Here is a 24,120-nt window from a genome sequence, read left to right as displayed (position 1 = left end):
AATTGATGGGGAACAAGAAAGAGAACCCCACTGCTTTCATCTGAAGCTCTGCTTGTGGTCCTCTTCCCGGAGGCATCCAGTTCCTGGCCAACCTTAAAGGCTTAAGAGGACGTGATCTTGGCAAAATGCTTCCTGAGTGGACCCACTGTGAGTTCAGTGGGTTGCCTGACACTGGAAGGTGACTCTTTCATTTCCCACAAGTCACCATCCTCCTCCCTCACCCACGTGGCAGAGTGCCCTGCGAGAACCTAAAGTGCCTAGTTTACACACTTCCTTCCTTCCTAAATGATCCCTGTGGGAGACAGGAATCCCAGGTTAAGAATCCCATCCTTTGGTCCCATCAGGTTTAGTACAGAAAGCTCTGTCAACCTGGTAATGACATATCAAGAACGGCCTTCTCCGTAGTGGCTCCCTCTCTCTGGAACATCATTCCCCCAGAGATTAGAATGGCCTCCACTGTTGTGATCCAGGCCCAGGTAGGTAGTAGTAGACGCAATCAGTTCAAAAACAAACAGACTTTATTAGAACAGCTGAGAATTAACTCATTCTCAGCATAGTCCAAACTAAATCAAAACAAATTCTTCATTAACACAATTCTTTAGTCTTCTCACCAAAGTTGGTTTAATTAGGCAAATTGCCAAAGACTTTTCTTGGCAAAAGTTTAAAAGCAGAAGACGCCGCCAAGGAATAAATGTAGCAAGGAGCAAGACTATCAACGTTGTTTTCCGGCAAAGAGCCCAAATGCCGTTGCTGGTTTTTTAAGCCTTATGGGAGGGGCCAATCATCTCTTGGCCCTACTCCCGAGTCATCCTCTTTGCTTTACCTGCTCTTGCCTTCTGGCAGCTCTACTTATGCGTGCATTAGGAACAGGCTCCTCCTGTTCCTCAGCCTTTGGAGGCTCCAGAGTCCACACATCATTCCCAGATGGCCCTGGCCCCAACTCTGCCTCCGACGCAGAGCCCTCATCTGGGTCTTCCCCAGCCTCCAGGATTGACCCATGTTCTTCCTCAGCTTCATCACTGTCCGACTCCGCTGCCAGCTCCGCAGGCTGCTGGTGGATCACAACACCCACTCTAGCACTCTTCCGGAAGGCGCTGAAGACCTGGTTCTGCCAGCGGGCCTTGGGAACCCAGAGTAGGATGGAGCCCATAAAACAGCTCGCGTGAGGTGCTATCGCCAGGGCATGTATGTGTGTATGTGTGTGAGTTTAGTACATTAATTTATTATATGACTTCTTTTATTAGTTTAATTGTTTATTATATGGGGTTTTATATTCTGTAAGCCACCTTGAGTCACCATGTGCAGATAGATGGCAATATAAATTTCATAAATAAAATAAATAAATAAATAAATAAATAAATATCTAGGTGTCCTAACAAAGCTTCTTCTCCCCACAAGAAATAACTCATGCATTTACTGTGAATGGCAGGCTCCTCCTTTTATTATCTTTAACAGTGGCTATCCCACCCCAGTTGTGGGGTACAATGGACAAATCTTGTAATCCACCTACACCAGATAAATGCATGCACATGCAGAGAGATTGGAGAACAAAGGGCTATTTGAATCATAATAGCAAAATAATAAATAGGAATTTAATCCAATCATCTGCTTTAACATCACTCCTCTTCATCATGTACTCTTTGTCCTCAGCCCTTTCCTTATCCCTGCTGTTCTGATTCCACTAATTGCTCTTTGTTCTCAGTAAACAACTACCTTTGGCCTCCCATCCCTAACTCTGCAGCTCTCTCTGACTTATCACTAACGGTCTCTGTCTCACTTCCAACGGACTTTCTCAATAAGTGACATCTGCGGCACCAAGCATCTTTTCATCAACTCCTGCTGCTGAGTCAGCTGCAAAACCCTTCCAGAGAAGAGAGAGTCTGCTATTACCCAGACTCTGATAACCTCCAGGTTAGATCACTGAAATTTATTGTATGTAGGATTGTCTTTGAAGACTGCTTTGAGGTCATCATTGCCATAAACACTAGACTAAAATGTCTAGTGTTAGTTATAATTATCTAGGCCAGGAGAGTGCCCACACACACACACACACACACACAATATGCATTATAATTGGGTTCATCTGCAAGCCATGGTTTCATTAATCCGTGTATTAGAGCTTACACAAAGACAGCTACAATATTGTGGATGTACTATGAAGTGGGACTGGTGAGATGAGACTCATCGTGATACTCCTGAAATTGTCATGCTGGCTGCAATTTTGTTTCCACTACCGTTTTAGAACTTTTTTTTTTAACTGTAGTCTTTGGATGGGAGACCACAAGGAAACCACATGGATTTAAGCTAGGGTGGGAAGTCGAAAGAACATTGTTGAAAAGACAACAGCAAAGTCCATCAAGAAAAGAACATGGATATCATCCAAAAATCATCAGGAATTCAGCTTGATTTGAACTGTCTTTATTTTTACAGCCTAAACTTAAGACACACAAAAAATGATCTAATCCAGAAGTTAACCTTTTTGCTGCTGAAGATAAAAAATCTTTGAGGGTTTTTAAAGGGTGGGCCAGTCACATGATGACATTACTGAAATATATGGACTATTTGGAGGCCAGTTTAGAGATGAAGAGAGTTGATGCAAACAAACTCCCAGCAGAGGCTTTACACAAACCACATGGATTGTGGTTATTCTTTAAAGCTTTATACACAGGGTTTCCCCCCTTATATGTAGCTGATGCTATTTGCAAGAGATACAATCCTGGAAACTGGAAAATAAAGGCCAAATTTATTGAATTTGGTGCTACCTGACTTTAGAACAATACTGAAAGGTAGAAAGATTCAGTATTATCCACCATGGAAGAATGCTTGATGAAATTGACAGGACGTATTGAAGTGGACAAACTTATTTTTTATTACAGAAAGAACCATATCTATATTTATTGGTGACTAGAAACCCCTGATGGAACTTTTGGTGTAAAAAAACAACAACCTTGTGATTTATGGTTTTAATGATTATGCAAGATAGATTATGGAAATAAGAAAGTCATGATGTACCTTAACTTTAGAGACAGGTTAAAATAGGGGTGTCCAAACTTGGCAACTTGTGGACTTCAACTCCCAGAATTCCTCAGCCAGCTTTGCTTTGGGTTAAAATATATTTGAACTGCCACAAAGAATATCAGAAGCCATTTCTGTATATCTTTATGTCTTTCTTTATATTGTTCTCTTTTTTCTTAGTTTCTTCTTTTTATCTTATTACCCTTTTAGCTTTTTCTATTATTTCTCTTGTTATTTTCTCGGTTTCATTTGTATTAGTTCTTATTATTGTTGTTAACACTTTATATATTTATTAATTTATATATATATATATCTGAACTGCCCTGAAAAAATAAGAACCACTACAAGAGGGAGGAAAAGAACAAGATGGTGAATTTACCAGACCACAACAAAATATAGAACCTCAGTATTCAGCGGTGTGACTTAGTATGAAATTACTTTAAGTGTTGCAACAGGTATCCTCTGCTATTAAACCCTGACCCAAATTTTAGCTTGAATATCCCCAGTTGATGAAAACAGTGAGAATCAAAACTTTTTTTTAATTGAATGATAAAGACTGCCAATCTAGCTTCAGTGATTGTATCCCTAAAACTCTTGCCTATGGACTATTTACATTTCCCCAGAGGCTAGTAGGTTTCCTATTTTTGTCAAATGTGTCATTCCACGGGATTATCTTTCCCAGAATATTTTGGGAAGTGAGTAACGATACAAAAACATTTTGTAGATATGTCAAAAATGTGAGCTATAATGAATTATAAATAGATTTGCTTATATTTGTAGAAGCAAGAATTCTGGGATATGTCTCCCTTGTGGGTTTGGTTTTTGTTTTTTTTAATCAAAGATACCCATGAGAGTTTTGAGGGAGAGGAGAGGACAAATACTTTGTTTGTCTGAGGTGGAAGGTACAGTGTTCCAACAAGATAATATGTAGAGTTGACAGACTCAGTACCATTCCTCATGTTCCTGTCACTTCACCAGAGATGGAATATTCATAGACAAAATCTATTGGGACAGACCTTAAACATCTCAATGAGAATTTCTTGCAAAATGGAGGGATTAGTTGTACAAGTTTTATGCCAGTGGTGAAATCCAATTTTTTTTTACTACCGGTTCTGTGGGTGTGGCTTGGTGGGTGTGGCAGGGGAAGGATACTGCAAAATCTCCATTCCCACCCCACTCTGGGGCCAGCCAGAGGTGGTATTTGCTGGTTCTCTGAACTACTCAAAATTTCCGCTACCGGTTCTCCAGAACCTGTCAGAACCTGCTGGATTTCACCCGTTTTATGCCCTGGACATTGCAGGTTCGTGGTATCCTATTGAATGATATGCTGTTTGAAAAGCTGCAACCCCCCCACCCCCACCATCCCATTCTGAAGAGACAAGAATTCACATTCATTCTGATTCCATCTCTGACTGTAGCCCCCCCCCCCTCCCAAACATGCTAATCTCAGGAGAAGACAATGCAAGTGACTATTTCATATCCCAGGTGATGCCCAAGTAAATCACTCACAATATAATTTAAGGCAGGGGTCTCCAACCTCGGCAACTTTAAGACTTGTGGACTTCAACTTCCAGAATTCTGGGAGTTGAAGTCCACAAGTCTTAAAATTGTCGAGGTTGCAGACCCCTGGTTTAAAGCACTATATAGTTTCACATAATACCTACGTGTACACACACACACACACACAACAAAAACCTATAGTTTCACAGACTAAGGCTTTCAATCAGAATCAGAATAGAGCTGGAAGGGTCCTTGGAGGTTTTCTAGTCCAACCCTCTGCTCAAGCAGGAGACCCTAAAGTTCCTAAACCATTTCAGACAAGTCGGCTGTCCAGTCTCTTTTTTAAAAACCTCCAGCGATGACACACCCACAACTTCTGAAGGCAGCGGCTGGACGCCACCATACCCATATGCTTATTCCACGAAGCATTCCAGACATCAACTATGCAGTTTTGCCTAGGGTCTTGGGTGAACCCTGCTCCTCTCTCCCTCCCATAGAGCTTGACTGCCCTTATGGAACATTTCATCCCCCCCCACCCCACCTCTCATCGTTTCCCCCCCCCCCCCGCGCCCGCCCCCAGCATAGGCTGAGCGCATGTGTTTCATTAGCTAAACCCTCTCCAGTTCTACATACCAGATTGGTAACATTACGGTAACACATTGCTAATGCTTGACTCACAAGATCTTGGAAGGATGGACTAGAAGCGGCGGGGGAAGGAGGGCGTCTGGGAGAAAAGCCGCTTAAATAATTCTGATGCTCTCCCACTGTTCCATCGCCCTAGTTTTCAAAGAAACGAGTCCAACCGTTTGTTCGTATTTATTTATTTTTTAATTGGAGGGGGAGGGGGTTGCGAGGAGATTTCTCAACACAAAAAGTTGGCCGGCGGGTGGGCGACACGGGCTTTGCGCGGGAGGCAGGGAGGGAAGGAGAGACGGCCGTCCGCTGCCAAGGGAGGGAACCCCCAGCACCTTGGCTCCCTTTTCTGCCTCCTGCGGGACGTCTCCCTCCCTTCGCTGGCTATTAAGCGGCAGCCCTCCGCCCCCTTGTTCCCAGGGTAGGCTAGGCTAGCTGGCAGGCTGCTCTTTCGAAGTTTGATAAAGCGTTTCCTTCTATTGTCATTCTTGCGCGGCCTCGGGGCCTGCCTTTCTCGCAGCCCTTCCCCTCCTGCTTTCACCCCCCCCTCCCCACCACCATCGCCACCCCCCACCTCTCTCACACCCACATTTTCGCAGCCAGACTTGCGGCTTAAGAAAGCAACTGCCTCCCCCCCCCCTCCCGCCTCTCTCTCTCTCAAACGAAAAACACACACGCACGCAGGCAAGCACACAACAAACGAAGGGCGAGGAGGAAAGAAGGAAGCGGCGGAGCGAGCGAGCGAGCAGCCGAGCGAGCGCTCGTGGACTCGACTGAAGAGCCTTGGATGAATGGGCGCAACCGCGGTGAGTTAGGATCACGCGCCTCGGAGCCGATTGGGCGAAGCTGGGGCGGCCGCTCCTTATTATTATTATTATTATTATTTTTCCAAAAGGCGCGTGTGTGTGTGTGTGTGCGGGCGCGCGCGCCGGTGTCATCGGGGACGGTCGCTCTCGGGGAATCCTTTCTTTGCGGCTTCCTCGGCCGCAGACAGAAAGACAGCACGCAAAAAAAAAAAAAAAAAAAAAGGGATCGGCGGTAGAAAGCCGCTCGCTTAGCAACCCCCCCCCCACTCCTTAGAGAGGGAAAGCAGCGTGGCCTGAGGGGGTCGGGGGTGGAGAGGGGGGTGGGAATCCTGCCGATCCCATCGCTGTAGTCTAGTTCAGGGCCAATTATCCAGGAGGGTTTCTGGCTTTAATCCCGGCCCCCCCCACCTCTGGGGTTGCTTAAATTAAATATAGATATTGGCTCCGGGTAATGTCAGGTCCCTGGATTGTAGTCATGCCTCCTTCGGAGCACCCTGAGGGCGGCCGCACGCAGGAAAGAAAGGGCCGTTTAGCTCGGGGTTCCGCTTCCGCTTCACCAACGCTTTCTTGAAGTGGCCGCTGCTTTTCACCTGAGGCGTGACAGGCGCAGGGCGGCCGGAGAGGGTCCTTTCCTTCCCTTTGGGAACCGGGCCGGCTTTGCTTCCGCACCTCGCTTGGAACAGTCTGCTAAATAGGTGTTGCGCCGCCGCCACCAACCCGCCCGCGGCCGCTGCTCCTTTTTCTTTTATTTGCCCGATCGCAAGAGGCGCTGGGGAGCCGGATGGAAGCCCTTTGCGAGATAAGACGCCGTCGGAGGTGGCATTCGCAAACGGGCTCCCAAGAAAGAAGCCTTTTAGCGGAGAGGACCTCGGGCTGAAAAGGCAGGACGTCCCTAACTTCTGAAGGTGACCAGTAAGTAAGTGTCTGGCTGTGATACGCAATGCTTACTCAGAATAGTATACCCGTTGCACTCCGTGGGGATCCCCCCCCCCAGCCAGCGTTAGAGTGTCTCAGATTGCAACCAGGGGCTGCGCTTTTGTAATTGGTATCTGGGTTGGTTGGATTGAGGCAGCGGTGGGATTCCAATAATTTAACAACCTGCTCTCTGCCCTAATGATTTCCCCCCACCAACAACCCGTTCGCCAAACTGCTCAGAAAGTTAACAATCGGTTCTCCCGAAGTGGTGCGAACTGGCTGAATCCCACCGCTGGGCTAAGGGCCCCGTTTTTGTTTTTGTTTTTTGCAGCAAAATCGGCTCTGTTTTTGGCACCGCTTCTTTCTTCCTTCCTCCCTCCCTCCTTCCTCCGTTGCGACCTCCTTTTTGTCAAAAGAGTTTAAAGACTTTTTGACATCCCGTAAACCGATCTCTTCATCTGCTGCTGCTCGCGACCAGCGATAACGTGTATTCTTTTGATCGTGTGGCTGAAGAAAAAGCTTCGGGCTTTTTGAGGTTTTTTTAAAAAAATTCAGATGGTTAAAAGAGATTCCGAGTGAAGATTGAGAGGGGTCAGAAATTTGGGTTCTTTGCTTACTAAAAGGCAATGCTCTATATGCAAGTGGAAAAAAAAAAAGGAAGGCGTCCTTTGTTTACATTTTGGTGAACATAAGGAGGGGTTGGACTAGTTAAAACAATTAAGTTTCCCCTTGGATTGGCTGCTGAGCCCAATTTATCCCTGTGTACTAGAGCTGGAAGAGTCGTGGCAGAACTGTAATGAATGTGCAAGTTCAGACATTGGGAGTGGGGAAATGGATGAATGCTGAAACTTGTACACATTTCACTTTTTAAAATTAAGTTTGAGAAGTTTTTAAATCAAATATTAACAGATTGATTGTTGGTTAGTTGAAATGGAATATACATGCTTGTATTTGTTATTGATCTAAAAATTTTAAACTACTGTTTGAAAATAGAGGAGGGAGGGAACTGAATTTGATGAATGCAGATTTCTTCCTTTAAAAAAAAAAACATTTACTGAGACTTTTTCCTCAATATGTTTCCACCCTAATGGTGCATATACTGCATAGGGTAAATACAAATGACCAGATTCCAAACTACTACAGTATGCACTTAACAGTCATTTAATGATGAAGCTTTGATATCTTTCAATATCAGACTTACCTAAAAAAAGCACCATCCCTGGATCATGGAACTACAATCCCCAGCATTCGCAGCTAACATTCTTTTATGAAGATGGATAGTTTGGCAAAATCACCTCGAAGAAATAAGTGGCACATTCACCCTTAGCAAAAGTTAATCCCAGCACACACATTCACATGTACAAGGCTTTCTGGAGAATAGACACCCACTGTATCTTCTGAATGGTCTGTTTCCCCTTTCTGCTCTATTCTAAATCACTTTGGTTGAATCCAAGGGAGTTGGAAAGGCAGATCAGTTTTCAGAAGTTTGGGGAAAAAATGGTTTCATGCCCATGGAAGATAATTAGACCTTCTAGCGCACATAAAAGGTAAATCTATAAATACTTTGTCCCCCAGAATATTGTGTGTGTGTGTGTGTGTGTGTGTGTGTGTGTGTGTTGTCCCTGTCATCCATATCATGCAGTCTATTCATTCCAATTTACCTGAACTGATCTTCTTGCACAGGGATGCCATCTAGCCTCAGCTATGGGATTGCACCAGGTATGGATAGGTTTGCTGCTACTCACATTTCATAAAAGCCTTTTAAAATCCAGGGCTGCATATAAGTTTTTTGAAGTTTTGCTTTATTCAGCATAAGGCAAACTTTGCACACCTGATCAGCAATAACTTTCCCTGAATTCAACAGGCGATCCATTCAGGTGTAGGATTGCAACTTGCCTCTGTATGCCGAGAGGAAGGAATCTCCTCTGAACTGAACTGTGTTCCCGAATGTGTGTGTGTAAATGTGCATACACAAAACTGCATACACAAAACTAAGTAGTATTGAGCTAAACTGTGGAAAAGCATTTTGCACATTTTTCATTTTAAGAATGTCACATGCTGCCCCTCAAATGAAATGTTTTGATAGGGTGGTGTGCAGTCAATATCAAGCATTCATTTTAAGTCTAGTGTCTAAAATTCTAAGATGAAACCAGAATATTGTAAGTTAAAGATTAATAATAAAAACTATAATATGTAAAACCAATGTAAAAATCGTTATTTTTTTTCAAGATGAACCAGAAGGTCCTTGCTATAAAAAATCAAGAAGGAAAGGCTTTGTCTGATCATTTTGTTACCTTGTTTTTAAGCTAAGAAAAAATACAACAAACTTAATGCAACTTGATGGAGGAAGTCAGCTGTGGTTGCCCCTCTTCCAGACAGCTTGCCTTCCTCCAGGCATCAGATGAATAAGAATTACAAGTTGGATAGATATGGGTGAGCTGCATGTAACAAAGAAGTTTGCTTGAGATTCCAGCAATTTAGCACGTTCGGGGGTAGGGCTGAGATCAGCTTTGTGGAAAGGAAACAGGACAAAAAGAGAATGGTGTTTACTTCTTTTTTGGCTGCGTGTTTCCTGGTGGGCTCCAGAAAGGCTTGTTCTTGTGGTGTTCCTGAAGTTGTTGGCAGGGTGGGGGAACAGGCAGAATTGCTTACAGGGGAAGCAAGCTACAAAGAAAGCAATATTCAGAAAAAAAGGGAACTTTAGTTATGGTCACAATCTTCTCTTTCCTCTATCTTATAAATAGATGTATGGCTAGCTGAGAACAAACAAAACAAATGCTATTTACGGTACACACAATGTCCTTTCTTACTGCTGTTTGATAGTGGAGGTTTGGTGTAAAAGTGTTCTCAGCGCAAGAAAGAAAGTGGGGGCAAAGAGGAAGCTACAGTCCTTTAGACATCCACTAAAGCTGCCTTCCCCAAACTTGTGCCGTTCCTCCAGATGTTCTATAATCCTCTTTCCAGATGAAAATCCCTACTACGGTGCTCCATAATTCTAGGTAGGGCTGGGAAGGAGACTTCCCTGAAACCCTCGTGAACTGCTTTAACGTGCTTTATGTTGATAAAATGGAGTTATGGAGACTGAAGGGAACAGGGCTGCTGCCTCGGTCTAAGATAGACAGAATTCTTTATTGGCCAAGTGTGATTGGACCCACAAGGAATTTGTCTTTGGTGTATATGCTCTCAGTGTACATAAGGAGAATAAAATACATTCATCGAGAATAAAAAGATAACAATACTTAGTGATAGTCAAGGTTACTAATAAGTTGTCCATTTCTTATGCTTCTGCAGAGTGGTTGATAAAATCAAAAACTAGTTAAAAAAAGTGAATGAACTTCTAAAGACACTGTTGATAGCATTCCAAATTCTGTTCAGATAAGCTGTTCCTGCTGATTCAACAATTGGTTTTTCCAAATATGTACAGAACATTTATGAGGCTGGGATAGAATCCAGAAACAGCTTTCTCTATGTATACCTATTGTCTGTACATGGTCTTACAAGGTGTTCGGCAACATCCTGATTACTTGGTCTTGTCCAAACATGAAGATATCGTCCTCATCAATCTCTCTCCTCTCCCCATTTTGTGTGCAGCCTAAGAGGCATTCCACCCAATACAAGCCAGTGGCTTCTTTTAGAGGGTAACAATTAAGCATCTTTCCATCCATCCATCTTTCTGATAATGATTGAGTTCAATGACGGTTTTAATTAGAAAAGGCGAAGAAGCTGAGTTGGTTGTGTGCAGCATTGATGTAATTCATACTCTGAAGCATCGTTGGCCTTCCAACCTGAAGAGTTGCTCAGGCTTAGTAGAGCTAGCCTGTGCAGAGCTGAGTTTTGAGTTGGCTTGACCAAGCCACAGCCTTTGTTTTAACATTTACAATTTGACCTGGAGGGATCTTGAAACATGTCACCTGATTGGCTAGCCCAGGGGTCTGCAAACTTGGCTCTTTTAAGACTTGTGGACTTCAACTCCCAGAATTCCTCCCAGATACAATAAAATACATTTGAATATTGGCAGATCCAGAACCTAAAGCTGGCTGAGGAACTCTGGGACTTGAGGTCCACAAGTCTTAAAAGAGCCAAGTTTGCAGACCCCTGGGCTAGGCCATGAAGGTGCACCTTCAATCAGCCTAAGGTCCATGTGGGCTATTTTTTTTAATGGTAATTGGAAGGCTGCTTCTTTAACCCTGAAGGATGGATCCCAAACCTCATAGAAGCAATCACTTTAATACTTTCCACATAAAATTAATCATAATTGAATTTGTCCCATAAGGATTTTAAAATTCTTTCCTATAAGTTGAAAGTTCAATTTATCTTGCTGAAAGTTTGTATACATCAATTGCTGTATTTGGAAGGATTCTTTGTTCAGTTTTAAATGTTGCCTTATGCTGGTCTTGGCCTGAAATAAAATACATTTGAATATTGGCAAATCCAGATCCTAAAGTCGTGTGTATGTGTGCGTGTGTGTGTGTGAGAGAGAGGGAGGGAGGGAGAGAGTTTTTAATTTCTTTTATCGATTTGAAATTTTATTTTGTTACATTTTAAAAGCAAGAAAGATACAAATATTTTCTCTAACAGTAGAGGGCACAATGTTACTAAAGTGAAAACATGAAATAATTTAATTTCTGTCACATTTCATTTACATTTATTTATTTATTTATTTATTTATTTATTTATTTATTTATTTATTTATTTATTTATTTACATTTATATCCCGCCCTTCTCCGAAGACTCAGGGCAGCTTACATTGTGTAAGGCAATAGTCTCATTCTATTTGTATATTTATATACAAAGTCAACTTATTGCCCCCCCAACAATCTGGGTCCTCATTTTACCTACCTTATAAAGGATGGAAGGCTGAGTCAACCTTGGGCCTGGTGGGACTAGAACCTGCAGTAATTGCAGGCAGCTGTGTTTAATAACAGGCTTCTTACAGCCTGAGCCACACCGCGGCTGAATATTTATTCAGAATATTTAATAGGATTGCTGTCACTAATAATCCCTTTCTGTTACATTTGGGAGATATTCTGGAGGAAACACCAGAGAATTCAGGAGCCGTATATGCCTTGACTTCAAGTATTGACTGCCTGGTTTTAAGACAAATTTCTTTGTTAGCAAAGCACTTCACAGCCACCCTGTCAATTCAAAATAAGGAAAAGTGTTATGGCATGTTAAAGACGTCTGGATTGGTAGTAGTAGAAGATATTTCTGTGAACTTCATGTGAAGAAGTTAAATCTAGGCCATGAAAGATCAACTCTTTGCATACTAATTGGTCTTTAAAATGCCTGTATTTTTTAATTGTCTCTTACAGCAGCAGGATAGCATAGCCACCCCTCTGGAAGCTGTTCCCCCCTTAAGTATCCAGCTTTTTAATCTCTACTCCTATCTCAGCCCTTCCAGCTGCTTGATTGCTTCTCCTGCTCCTCTCTGAACTTCCGTCAATTTATGTGCCTGTTGATAAGATGGTGCCCAGTACCAAATATTTATTCCAGCCATGCTCCATGTTAGGATGGAAACCCAAACTACAGGAAATGCTGACATTCCGAACCCCTGTTATTGAGAACTGAATAGAGAGATATGAGAATCTCATAAGTGAAGTGTCAAAAGGGCTTTGATGGGAGTTGGTCATAATGGAGGAGCATTTCTTGACTCCTTTTTTTTTAGTATTTAAACAATTATTTGCAAAATAATGAGGTTTTAGCAAAATTCTTCTTGACTTTTAAAATAGAAAAGCAGGCAAACGTATTAGAATCGCCCAGTGCCATTTTACTCTGTAGAATCTGGTGGGTCTTTAGTTTGTTGGAAAACTAAGTGTATATTAGTTATATGCTTTTTAAAAATGTCTTCAGATCAGCTTTCTAAGATTTCATTTTAGGCAAAAGCTCTCCAAAGGCCACCAGCTGACAGTCTCTGAGCCAACCACAACTTCCATGGAGAACTATTCCGTTACCCAGTCATGACCCCAGAGGCAAAAAGTGAATTGTAGCTTCTGAATTCTGGTCTCCGTAGGAAATGTATTCTTCACAGCTTACATTCTGTAGTTTTGATGATTATGTTTGTAAATGTTATTTGATACAATTTTTAAAGATCACTGTTAATTGTAAAGAGCTAAAAATGTTGCCAATAGGCGTGGTAGATTGCAATTAACCATGTATTTACTCAATTCTCAACCTCCTCATGGTTTATTTGATCTGTGTCCAGAAGATTATTAATCCTTCTTAGTAAAAGGATCAGTTTCACCTTGATTGAAAGGTGTATAATTGAGACCACTACCGAAAAGTAACAATGGGATTCATTTGGTCTGAAATACCATTCCTGAAATTCTGTCACTGATCAATGTGTTTAAGAAGGTGATAACAGATAAGAGATTGCAGTCTATCATGTTTGGGTTAAACTGATTTCTCAAATCTGCTCAGAGGTCTGATTTTGGTACATAAAATTGCGATCACTGCAGGATAATCTCATCCAGGAAACAATTTGCAAAATTAGCTAACTTTTCTGAACTTCTTGGTAGCTTTCAGTATTATTTCTGCAATTGTGGCATTTTTCTGAAATACATGATTGAGCTAAGTGTAGGTTAAATAGATTGTAGTCCCATCCATACCTGCTTGGCTGTCTCCAAAAGGTGGCACTGGATGACTTCTAACCCTGGTGTTTACAACTGTGAGGATCTTCGGTGTTCTTCTTGATTTCCCCATATTTTTCTATATCTGCATGAAGCTGCTGCCTGAGATTAATTCAGAGATGTAGAGGAAAGTGCTATCAATATGCTGATGACACAGAACTCTTATCTCTCTTTTTCATCAAATACAGGTAAGGGAGTGGAAGTGCTGCTTAATCAGTGCCTGGGTGTGGTAGTGGACTGGATAAGGGCCAGTAATCTGAAACTCAGTCCTGACAAAATAGAGGTAATGGTTAATTTGTGCAGCTAAGCACCTGGCTGAGCTTCAAAAGAGCCAGTTTGGTCTAGAGATTAAGGCACCAGGCTACAAAAGTGGGAGACCATGAGTTCAAGTCTGGCCTTAGCTATGAAAGCCAGGCAGCTGAGTGACTTTGGGCCAGTCACCCTCCCTCAGCCCAATCCACCACACAGAGTTGTTGTTGTGGGGAAAATTTGAGGAGGAAAGTATATGGATATGCTCACTGCCTTGAGTTATTTGTAAAAATAATAAAAGTGGGATACAAATAAATAAATTCCAGTATAGTATTTGTGGAACTGCCCTTGAAGACAGTCCAAAAACATAACTATTGATCAGAACCATTGTTGCAGTCTTTGCTGGCTTCTCAATTCATCTGTAGGTTTGTCATATTCCTAAATTCTAAGATCATTATCGGAGGCTAATCCTGGTTGCCCTCCTGGACTGAAATATGGGAAAGGGCTGTCTTTAAATTGCCTTTTTGTGGTAGCTCTTTAGATTTGGAAAACCTTATCCCGTGTGGCATTCCTAGAATCTACAGGATCAGATTTTCCATGATTCTCTTTCTAATCCTTTAAAAACCCCAATAAGTTAATATGTGATTAGGCTACAGTGGATCTTTCCAAACAAATCTACTTTTATAATCTGCCTTTTTATTGTTTGTTGCTATATGTTTTTATGGCTGATACAAAGAAGCAATCCCCCCATTTTGAGGGTCTTTGTGTCATTCAAGTACTGATAGTAAAGCTGGTTTATTTTACATCACAATCAACAAACTGTTTCAAACAAATATGCTGTGTATGCTAAAAAGAAATAATGTGTAGCTCAGTCTCAAATCAGGTAAGTCCCATGGAGGTACCACAGAATCTGCTCTACTACTACTTACCACCCTTTGTTTAGCGACCTTTTGAAGTTACAACACAGTGAAAAAAGTGAATTATGACCAGTTCTCAAATTTTTTTTTAATTTTTTTTTTTGTTTACATTTATACCCCGCCCTTCTCCGAAGACTCAGGGCGGCTTACAGTGTATAAGGCAATAGTCTCATTCTATTTGTATATTTTTTTACAAAGTCAACTTATTGCCCCCCCAACAATCTGGGTCCTCATTTTACCTACCTTATAAAGGGTGGAAGGCTGAGTCAACCTTGGGCCGGGCTCGAACCTGCAGTAATTGCAGGCTTTGTGTTCTTAATAACAGGCATTACCAGCCTGCGCTATTCACCGGCCCCTATTCACCGCTATTTACAACTATTGCAACATCCCCATGGTCACATGATCAAAATGGTTGTCAACTGGCATATATTTATGACAGCTGCATTGTCCCAGGATCTCGTGACCTTCCAACTGGCTTCTGATAAGCAGAGTCAATAGGGAAATCCAGATTCACTTAATGACCACTTAATGACCGCTTAACTACTGCAGTGATTTGCTTAACAACTATGGCAAATGCATTGTAAAATTGTAGTCTTAAGTCAAGAACTGCCTGTAGCTCTAGAGGAAAATAGCGGCTGTGATGACGAGGCATTTGGGAAGCCCATTCAGCTCTCCTCAACCCAAGTGGGGAGCTATGCTATATAGCTGCCCATATTGTAATAAGAACTCTGGGCAGCATATACAAAATAGTAAAACTAACAACAACAAAAATCCAAATAAGAAAACTCATATAAAACTCATGGTACCCCACGGCAGCACTCTCCCATAGATTGGTACACCATTTTAATGGGCTCCGGACTCTGCCTGTCTCAAGGCTTGTGGGCAAGTGCCAGCTTTCCGAAGCCTTCCAGAAAACAAGGAGTGAACTGCCAGATCTCTGGGGAAAGGTGTCCCAAAGAGCTGGGAAAATTATAGTGAAGTTGCTGACCAAGGTGCTGTGTCTTTCAGCTTGCCCTCTCCGTCCCATGGGCTCATTAGGGCATTGCTTGCTGGATGATACAGTTTGCTAATGAGACAAAAAGAAAAAAGAAAAAAGTTCAAAATTTGCAATTCTAAAACTAGCTTCTCCATCACCCAGATGAGATGCCTCTGAATCTCCTAGACTTCTGCTCCAATCACCAAGCAGCTCAATTTTTTTTTCCTTTTACATGGGCAAAACCAGAAATTTGCTTGACCTGCAATCGTTACAAGTGATTTCAGGCTGGTAACAGTCAGAAGTGATTTCACAAATGACAGCTTGCGCTCGGATATGAGTCGTCGGTTGTACAATCCTCTTGTGTCAGACATACTGTGTTTAATAAAGGGAAGATATTCCCATATGTAAATCTCTTTTTGCCCTGATTAAAATGTCTGTGACCACTCAGTGGGGAAAAGCAAAAGAACTTTTATTATTGTTATTGAGGGTGGGAGTTAATGGAAAAGGTGAGCATTTCTCTTTCTTTCTTTCTTTCTTTCTTTCTTTCTTTCTTTCTTTCTTTCTTTCTTTCTTTCTTGCGTGGGCTTTTCATAGCTGATGGCATGCACATGTTTTGTATTTGGATATCGGTACCCAACCTTTGGGTAAGAAGCAGATATGCCGATACAGGAGGAAAAAGTGTGTGGGAAGAGAACAGCTATATGAGAAATAAATTTTGCAGAATGTTGCGGAAAATCTACTATAAAGCCATCAATGACTTTTCATGTATTTTCGAAAAACAACCTTGAAGGTGATAATAAAGATAATACTGCACTGCCAGATAACCTGAACTGTTGAAAGGCACAATTCGTCTCCTTCTTCCAACTAATTCATGTCTTTAAAATATAATTAAAATATAATAAAAAAGTAAGAAACTTGATAATGTAAAAAGATGGACACGGATCCCCTTTTTAAAATTTGTATCAGATAGGATACAAATGACTCAATTGACTTTTGGCATTGCTGGTCAGTACAGTAGCAACACTGGGAGTTAAGATTTCTCAGGGCAGAAATGCCCAAGAACACAATAGCGAATTGCCAGATTACATTGGGTTAAAAAAAAATAAAAGCATCTGTTAACCATGGAAAAGGTGGGGCAACATATTCAAATGGCAGAAGGCATAACATTGGGCTGCCTCCTCCGTTTTGCAGATGGCAATTAGCTAATTTATGTGGCCTCAATCTGGTGTGCATTAAAGATTTTTAACGTGCTGAGTAGCTTCTACCATGTTTAATGCAGCAACAAGCTTGACAGCCAGTGGTGAGGAATGCTGGGAGTTGTAGTTCATCAGTAACTGGGTGCCAGACTTGTTGTGCATTGTCCCGTCATTAGTAAATCTGCTCTAGAATCCTGTGATCTAGATCTCCATTTAAGAATGTGATCTAAATCTCCGTTTAAGTACATGAAAGAGCGCCATCAATAAATCTTAATCATGGGTTTGCCAAAAAAAATTTTGGTATTTTTTTTCTCCTCTAAAATAAAATACAAGTATAATTTGAAAGAGAAGCAGCAGCATTTTTTTAAAAACAAGAAGGCCAGGAGGTTGAGTGTCCACATTTGGATTTTTCAGGAGGAAAGCATGTGTTTCAACACATTTTTTTTTCCTTTCTGTTTTTCAAAAATGTAAAGTTAATTGCTCAACTTGGGTGTTGCATAAAATCGTGACTTGAATGTTGCTATTTATACATTTTACTAGTGTGCCTCTGATCTACTTATTCTGTTTTACTTATATTTTATACTACTTGAATACAGACATTTTCTCATTATTTTCAAAGAAGAGCAGCACTCTCCCTTTGTACCATCAAGTATTAGCATGGAAACAGCTGATTCGGAAGCCTGTTGCCCATACTATGGAAAAAGAAAGACAAGCTGTTTTTTATATGTAGAGGAGGTTAATTAGAGAGTAATTACTGTACTATTGATACTGAAGAGGCTATCTTGAAACTTCTTATGTTGACCATGTTAGAAAAGGGGAAAAACAGATTAAACAGACCCGAAGTTAAAACAGAATAACAGAGTTGGAAGGGACCTTGGAGGTCTTCTAGTCCAACTCCCTGCTTAGGCAGGAAACCCTACACCATTTAATGTCAGTGGTAGTTGTGCTGAAGAGAATAGCCTGAAACAGACTAATGGGACTGTAAAAATTCTGGGTATTGAAGAAGTTTGGAAATCAGAACATATGGTGTGTTGCACTTTCCCTATGGTTTTGTAAATATACCACCAGAAAAAGACTGGATTAGAATAGCAAAGAAGCAAGAAGATAGGAGGAGGAGGAGGAGGAGGAGGAGGAGGAGGAGGAGGAGGAGGAGGAGGAGGAGGAGGAGGAGGAGGAGGAAAGGAGGAGTGATTGCCATCCACTCAAATCCACAAAGAACATTTAAAAATATATACTTAAAATGATGTGAAAAGTGGATGTATAGCTGAGAAGCTGGGAGTGCACCATTGATAAGAACATTATATTTAGCAATAAACCATAGTTTTCTGTCACTTGTTGCATGAAATGTCACTTGTCTCCTCTAACTAACAGTGCCAAGTTTTGATTCATCGTGGGGTGTGTGAATGAATTATGAGGATTTCATTGACATTCAGCACAAGACTCCACTTCTTTTTACTTTCTTTCCCCAACAACTAGGCAACCAAGCAATCAAATTGCTGGGGAGGCTTTATTTTATTTTTATTTTTTTGGTCAACATTGTTGGTTTCAGTTTCCCGGTAACATTCCTTAATAAATGATAGCAAAGTAATCAAATATTATTTGCCATGGTCATTTCAGCTCTCCTTCCTTCATCTCTGTCCAGGCCCTGAGCTTTAAACTTGCCTTGCTAAGAGCACTTTTGTTTCTGTATTCAAGACAGAGCATCCGCAGCCTCACTAAGCATATGGTTGCAGATTATGAAGCGAGTTTAAAATGCGTGCACTATTCTATTTCTAACTCTGCCTGTTTCCTAATTTAGAGTTAGGAAGAGGCTTACAGAGAACGGTGGCAGTTTCCTTGTTGCCACAGTCAAAACAGCAGCTGGCTTTTTTTCTGCTTGATGAAACCTTTGATCTTCTCTTTCATCATCTTCTAGCACCCACCATGCTTTCTGCATTGGTTAGTTATTGTCCCTTGTTGCTTTTCATCCTCTCCTGGTCTTCACTGTGGTTCTTTGGCTTGCATTCAGCAGCTCTCTTGATCAGTATAAATACTGCTTAGAGTGCAGGGTTTTTCACCAACTCACATTGCTCTTTCTTAAAAGCCATCTTCAACAGCCACTTGAAGCTGCCATTTTAGTTGCCAAACTGGATATATCTGAAGTCAGAAGAAAAATATGGCGGAACGTAGGCTTGCCCCAATGACTTTATGCAAGCCATGGCAAACCTATATATGTTGCTATGTTACTTGTAAGTCAGATCTGTTGAGAAATATCACCCGGTGCAATCCTCCGAGAATGCAAAACATCAAAATGTGTGAATGTGTCTAATAAACTTTTTACACACTTAGAAATGTAGCACATTAACAAGCAATCCACTCATTTAATAGATCCTTGCATCTATAGCTTTGATATGGGAGAAAATTCCTCAGCCAACTGCCTCTGCCAGAGTAGAAATCCTAGTTTGTCTACTATAATGTGAGCATGTTTGGGGGAAAAAATGAGCTTTGGTTGTGGCCATGGTTGTGGTTGTGGTTGTGGTTGTGGCATCCTGGCCAAATAGTTCCAAAACCGAACAGTGCTGTCCTTACCGCTAGCTGGGAATTCCATCTGTGACATGGGTGCAATTGAGGCTGGCAAGCTAGCTAGTTCCTTCTCTATTTTACCAAGAAGACTTGATTGACCACAATTATGGTAGGCAGCAGAAATCTGCAATTGTGGGTCCATCTTGTGATTACCATAGCATATAGAGCATTGTGGTTTGGAATGTGAGGAGTAAATGATAAAAGGTATGAATTGACAGATGAAATGAAAGAAAAATAAATACAGTAATAGATTGAAACTAAAAAGAAAAAAGAAAAATGTAAGAGATCTGAATGATTTTTTTATGGAGTGGATGATTACGTGTACAATAAAAATATGAATATATAGTAATTTATTAAATCTGTATGCCACCTGATTTCCAGAGATTTTGAATGAAGGTATAAGCTTAATTATGAATGAAAGGGCTCAATTTATGTCAAATTAAAAAGGTGTCAATTAAGTTACTGTGAATGTGGATGAAACTAGGAATTCATAGATTGGTGATAGGATGCCCCAGTGAATGGAGATAGTGTAATAGTAGAACCAGGAAAGTCTTTGGAAATAAATTGTAAAACTTTCTAAATTGTTACAGTTGAAATGAAGAAAATTATTGTGTTAGATGAAATGACTAGATGAGTTGAACATGATGAGAAGATAAAAACAAATGATATGGCTGCCTTAAAGACCTTAGAATGAATGAGGATGGAGACTGTTGAGTAAGCATGTACATAGACTAAGATCTGTGTGAACATACGGTTCAAGTTCTCTTCATTTATATATTTAGAAAAGGAATAAAGTAAAAGATGATGGAATTGATTAATTAATATGAAAAAGCAAGAAAATGAACGCAGAATACAGAATAAGAATATAAAAATATGGAAGAGACAATTATTTTGTCAAGTCAGGATGGCTTTTGGGGAAAATGGACATGGAAGGAAATGAAAATAGTGAAAAAGACAAGAATGAACATAGAAGGAATGCATAGAAAACTGACCCTTTTATGAAAAAGTATTAGGCGATAAGATTACTTTTCCAATTTAACACATTGAATATGGACATAAGGAAAGAGAATATGGAAGCTGCCTGGAACAAAAAAATATAAATAGTGTTGTAGAAGTGATTGAAATTAAGTTAATGGGAAGTATGAAAAAGCTTTGAAACAAAAATAGGAAAACGTCTGGAGAATGATGAAATGAAAAAGGCTGGAGGTGAGAAACAATTGCATGTTAGATCGCTGCAAAAAGTGAGAATGAGAAAACGATATTGTATGATGGTTATATAGAATAAAATACAGGTTTGACATTGAAAAATGTTCTTAGAACAGCAAGGAATGGTTCTGATGAACAGATGCAGCAAATTGCAGAGTGATTTAGATGGAAATGAAAAAAAATTGTTGGGAAATGGATAAAAGAAGATTGAAAAAGGATCTCCCTGGATCATGAATGGAATTAAAAGGAGAAGTTTTGGGATGAAGTGAGAGAATGCTGGAATGCATATTTAATAGTTTGTAAAGAAAAATGAGAATGTTGGCGACAAAACATTAATTAAAAAAATGTAATAATATTGCACAAATGTTAAAAAATATATAAAACTGAAGGACTAGTTGGTGTAACTGGAGAAATGCTAAAACACAGGTATTATTTACTTCTAGAATGACTGTGGAAAGGTAGCAAGGGAGTGGACCAAAGGGTGAAAGCAAAATCTACAGGGATATTTATTTGTTAAATAAGCCTACAAAGGTGTTTGGGATAGTTTTGATAGAAGGAGTATGAAAGGTAACAGTAAACAACTTTGGAAAGTGCAGGGTGGTTTTATGAGGGAAGCATGGAATGCTGAATATATAAGTCAGCATTGATTAGGGATGTATGGTTGAATGTCTTCATGGATATAACTTGAAATAATTTGCAGAAACAAGGAATGTAACCTGAAAATTAGTTTGTTAAAAGACTGACATAATTGTGTTTGACAGAGTAAAGGAAGTGAATGATTGAAATAAATTAATCTTTATTATGGTCACAGACCAGCATTACAAATAGTCTGTACAAAAAGTTTTAAAAAACAATAATAGTTCAAAGTAAAAAACACAGACAAAATAATATATTATGATTGGTGGTGGATTATCAGTGAGCAGTTAGAGTCTGCCTAATTTTGCATACAGCATAAAAGAATTTAGCCACATTCAGAGAAACTGTTTTGTACTGATCTGATAACAGTAATTGCATGTAAAAGAGGTCAGTATTTCCTGGATGTTTTATTAGGTGAAGTGTTATAAATTGAGTCCATGAGTCCTTATATAGAAGATACAGTGTAACAGGACGTGAGCTGTAATTTCAATGATTGCAAGCTATGCATCAATAGTGAAAAACTAAAGCAAGTACATAACTTTGTGTACCTTGGTAGAATGTTTACTAAAGATGGAAATGTTAAGACTTAACCAATACTAAAGATAGTAGTAGTAGCAAATGCCTTTTGCAAGGAATGAGGGTATGTCCAAAAAAAAGGAAAAAAAAAAGAAGCAGCAAAAATGGCTTTGTATAAGAGCATTTCCCCCTGCTTCCTGTGAGACTAAAAATTGAATATGTTTAGAGCAGGGGTGTCAAACTCAAGACCCGCGGGCTGCATCCGGGCCACGGGATGCTTAAATCCGGCCTATGGAACTGGCCTGGAAATAACAAAGGACCAGCCCATGGTGCCTCTGGCGGCTAAAACGGGATGCGTGCGGGCTCCTGCGCCTCATTTTCACCCTGCATGGCCTCCTGCAGCACTCTGCCGGCTGAAAATGGGCCGAAAAATGGCCTGAAAAATGGGCCCGCAAATGGGCGGCAGAGTGCTGCAGGAGGCCATGGAGGGTGAAAATGAAGCACCGGGGGGGCACACAGACCCATATGCCCCGTTTTAGCTGGCAGGCTGCAGGAGGCATCCATCCTGCCCCCCCCTTGCTGCCTCCACCATCCTCACTGGCCCATGAAGGAGAACTACACTGCTGATCCGGCCCTCGAAGAAATCCAGTTTGACACCCCTGGTTTAGAGGAACATAAAAGTAAGTAAAATGCAGTGCAAACGAACCTGTATGTTTGTGTGAAAAAGCAAGAAGGAGGGGGGTCAAGGATGAATGTAGGATGAATGAATGTGACTTGAATATCAGTGAGCAGCAGTACGACCCCAGTGGACTGAGGTGGTCATAAAGTGAGATTGAATGAAATCAATCAAATTTCAAAACAAATTTACGCTAGAAAAAAAAAAGCAAATAGGTCACAAGGAAGGGGAAGGCTAACTAAATCGTGACCGGGTAGAACTGACAGAATTCTGGAAAAGAAAGAGGTGAGAGCAAAGAGGAAAAGTGAGAACAAATGAAGCAGCGTATGGGTGTGGTTGGAACAAGGATGGTTCACAAAGAGAAAAATGGTATAGAGAGATGTAGTGCACGCTGTTGGTGGGAACTAGATGGGGCTATATTTCCTTTTCTTTTACTTATCTCCTCCTGACTTTCTCTACTTTCCTATTTTTATTCCCTTTCTGAAGTTTGCATAGTATTATTAACTCCAAAAAGGGAAAGTGATGGGTATGTCCAGGATACAGCAGTTTAGGATTAGCTGGAGGAATGTATCTTGAGCTATTTATCCTTTTTTTTGTTAAAAGTAAGGCTGTTCACTCAGAACAGCATCGGAAACTATATTAGACCAAGCTGTTCTGTTGCCTAGCCTAGCAGAGAAGGGGTTTCAGCAATTACTTTATGCTAGCTAGCTTTATGTAGCTAGAAGTCACATAGATGGACCCCCAGATCTTCTACTTAAAAAAAAACCAAAAACCACAGCTCCTGGTGCTAATATTTCTTTTCCACTCTTTTAGAGTTTCTTCTGCTTAATTCTGCACAGCCCTGTATTTTCTCATTCCCAGCTTTCTCTTGTTTGTTTGCCATTAACTGTTCACTGCCCCGCTCCATCATACTTATTCTACCTCCAAACCTTAACAGTAAAAGGCAGCCTTCTCAGCCAAGGCTACATTTCATGGGTGCTGCCTTCTACGACAGCTGGCACCAGGCTGGTGTTAAAAATAAGTTCAAGCTAAGAATAGTTGGAGCAAATTGTGCAAATTAACATATGTAAATGACGGGATGACTGTGGCTCCTGCTGCTGCTGTAGTGTTGTGGCTGCTGCACCTACAGTCTTAAAATGTATATGGTCAGAATGGTTTCAACCTCTGCCTCTTCCTCCAAGAAGAGAGAAAAAAATATCCAAAGCCATTGGTAATTCTCCTGAATGGAAGAGACAAAATTTTGTGTCCTACAATGGAGTGGAGTGGGAAAGGGAAAGGGAAAGGGAAGGGAAGGAAAGGAAGGGAAAGAGAAGGAAAAGGGAAGGAAAGGAAAGGAAGGGAAGGGAAGAAAAAGGAAGGGAAGGAAAGGAAAGGAAAGGAAAGGAAAGGAAAGGAAAGGAAAGGAAAGGAAAGGAAAGGAAAGGAAAGGAAGATTATAGTGAGGCAAACAAAACTGCAATTATATAGACAGACATTGATTTTATTTATTTATTTATTTTTCATATTTTTATACCGCCCTATCTCCCTAGGGACTCAGGGCGGTTAACAACCAGATAAAAATATACATATAAATACAAATAAAAACATCCATTAAAAAACTTATTATAATTGGCCGAATAATTAAAATGATGATAATAAAAATAATAAAATCCCCATTAAAACCAATTCGAATTTAAAATCTAGTCCAGTCC

At 40.7% G+C, this 24,120-nt stretch overlaps 1 protein-coding gene across 6 annotated transcripts in view; it reads left to right on the top strand.

Moving 5' to 3' along the window:
• Window positions 1-5,509: 5,509 nt before the first annotated feature.
• The window catches only part of HDAC7 (histone deacetylase 7), a 257,378-nt gene continuing 238,767 nt past the window's right edge, over window positions 5,510-24,120 (top strand). The window contains exon 1 of one of the 6 annotated variants that reach the window (XM_058173337.1): window positions 5,510-5,954. In XM_058173337.1, the coding sequence (XP_058029320.1) occupies window positions 5,936-5,954 (19 nt within the window). In that variant the 5' untranslated portion in view covers window positions 5,510-5,935. Of the gene's footprint in view, window positions 5,955-6,392; window positions 6,871-22,245; window positions 22,434-24,120 lie in introns of those variants that run through there. The other 5 variants (XM_058173334.1, XM_058173335.1, XM_058173339.1 and 2 more) reach the window with 5 other exon arrangements.

Source organism: Ahaetulla prasina, chromosome 2 (assembly GCF_028640845.1).
Source record: "Ahaetulla prasina isolate Xishuangbanna chromosome 2, ASM2864084v1, whole genome shotgun sequence".
NCBI lineage: Eukaryota > Metazoa > Chordata > Lepidosauria > Squamata > Colubridae > Ahaetulla > Ahaetulla prasina.
Note: the sequence above shows the minus strand (reverse complement) of the source record. Positions and strands in the feature narration are given on the sequence as shown.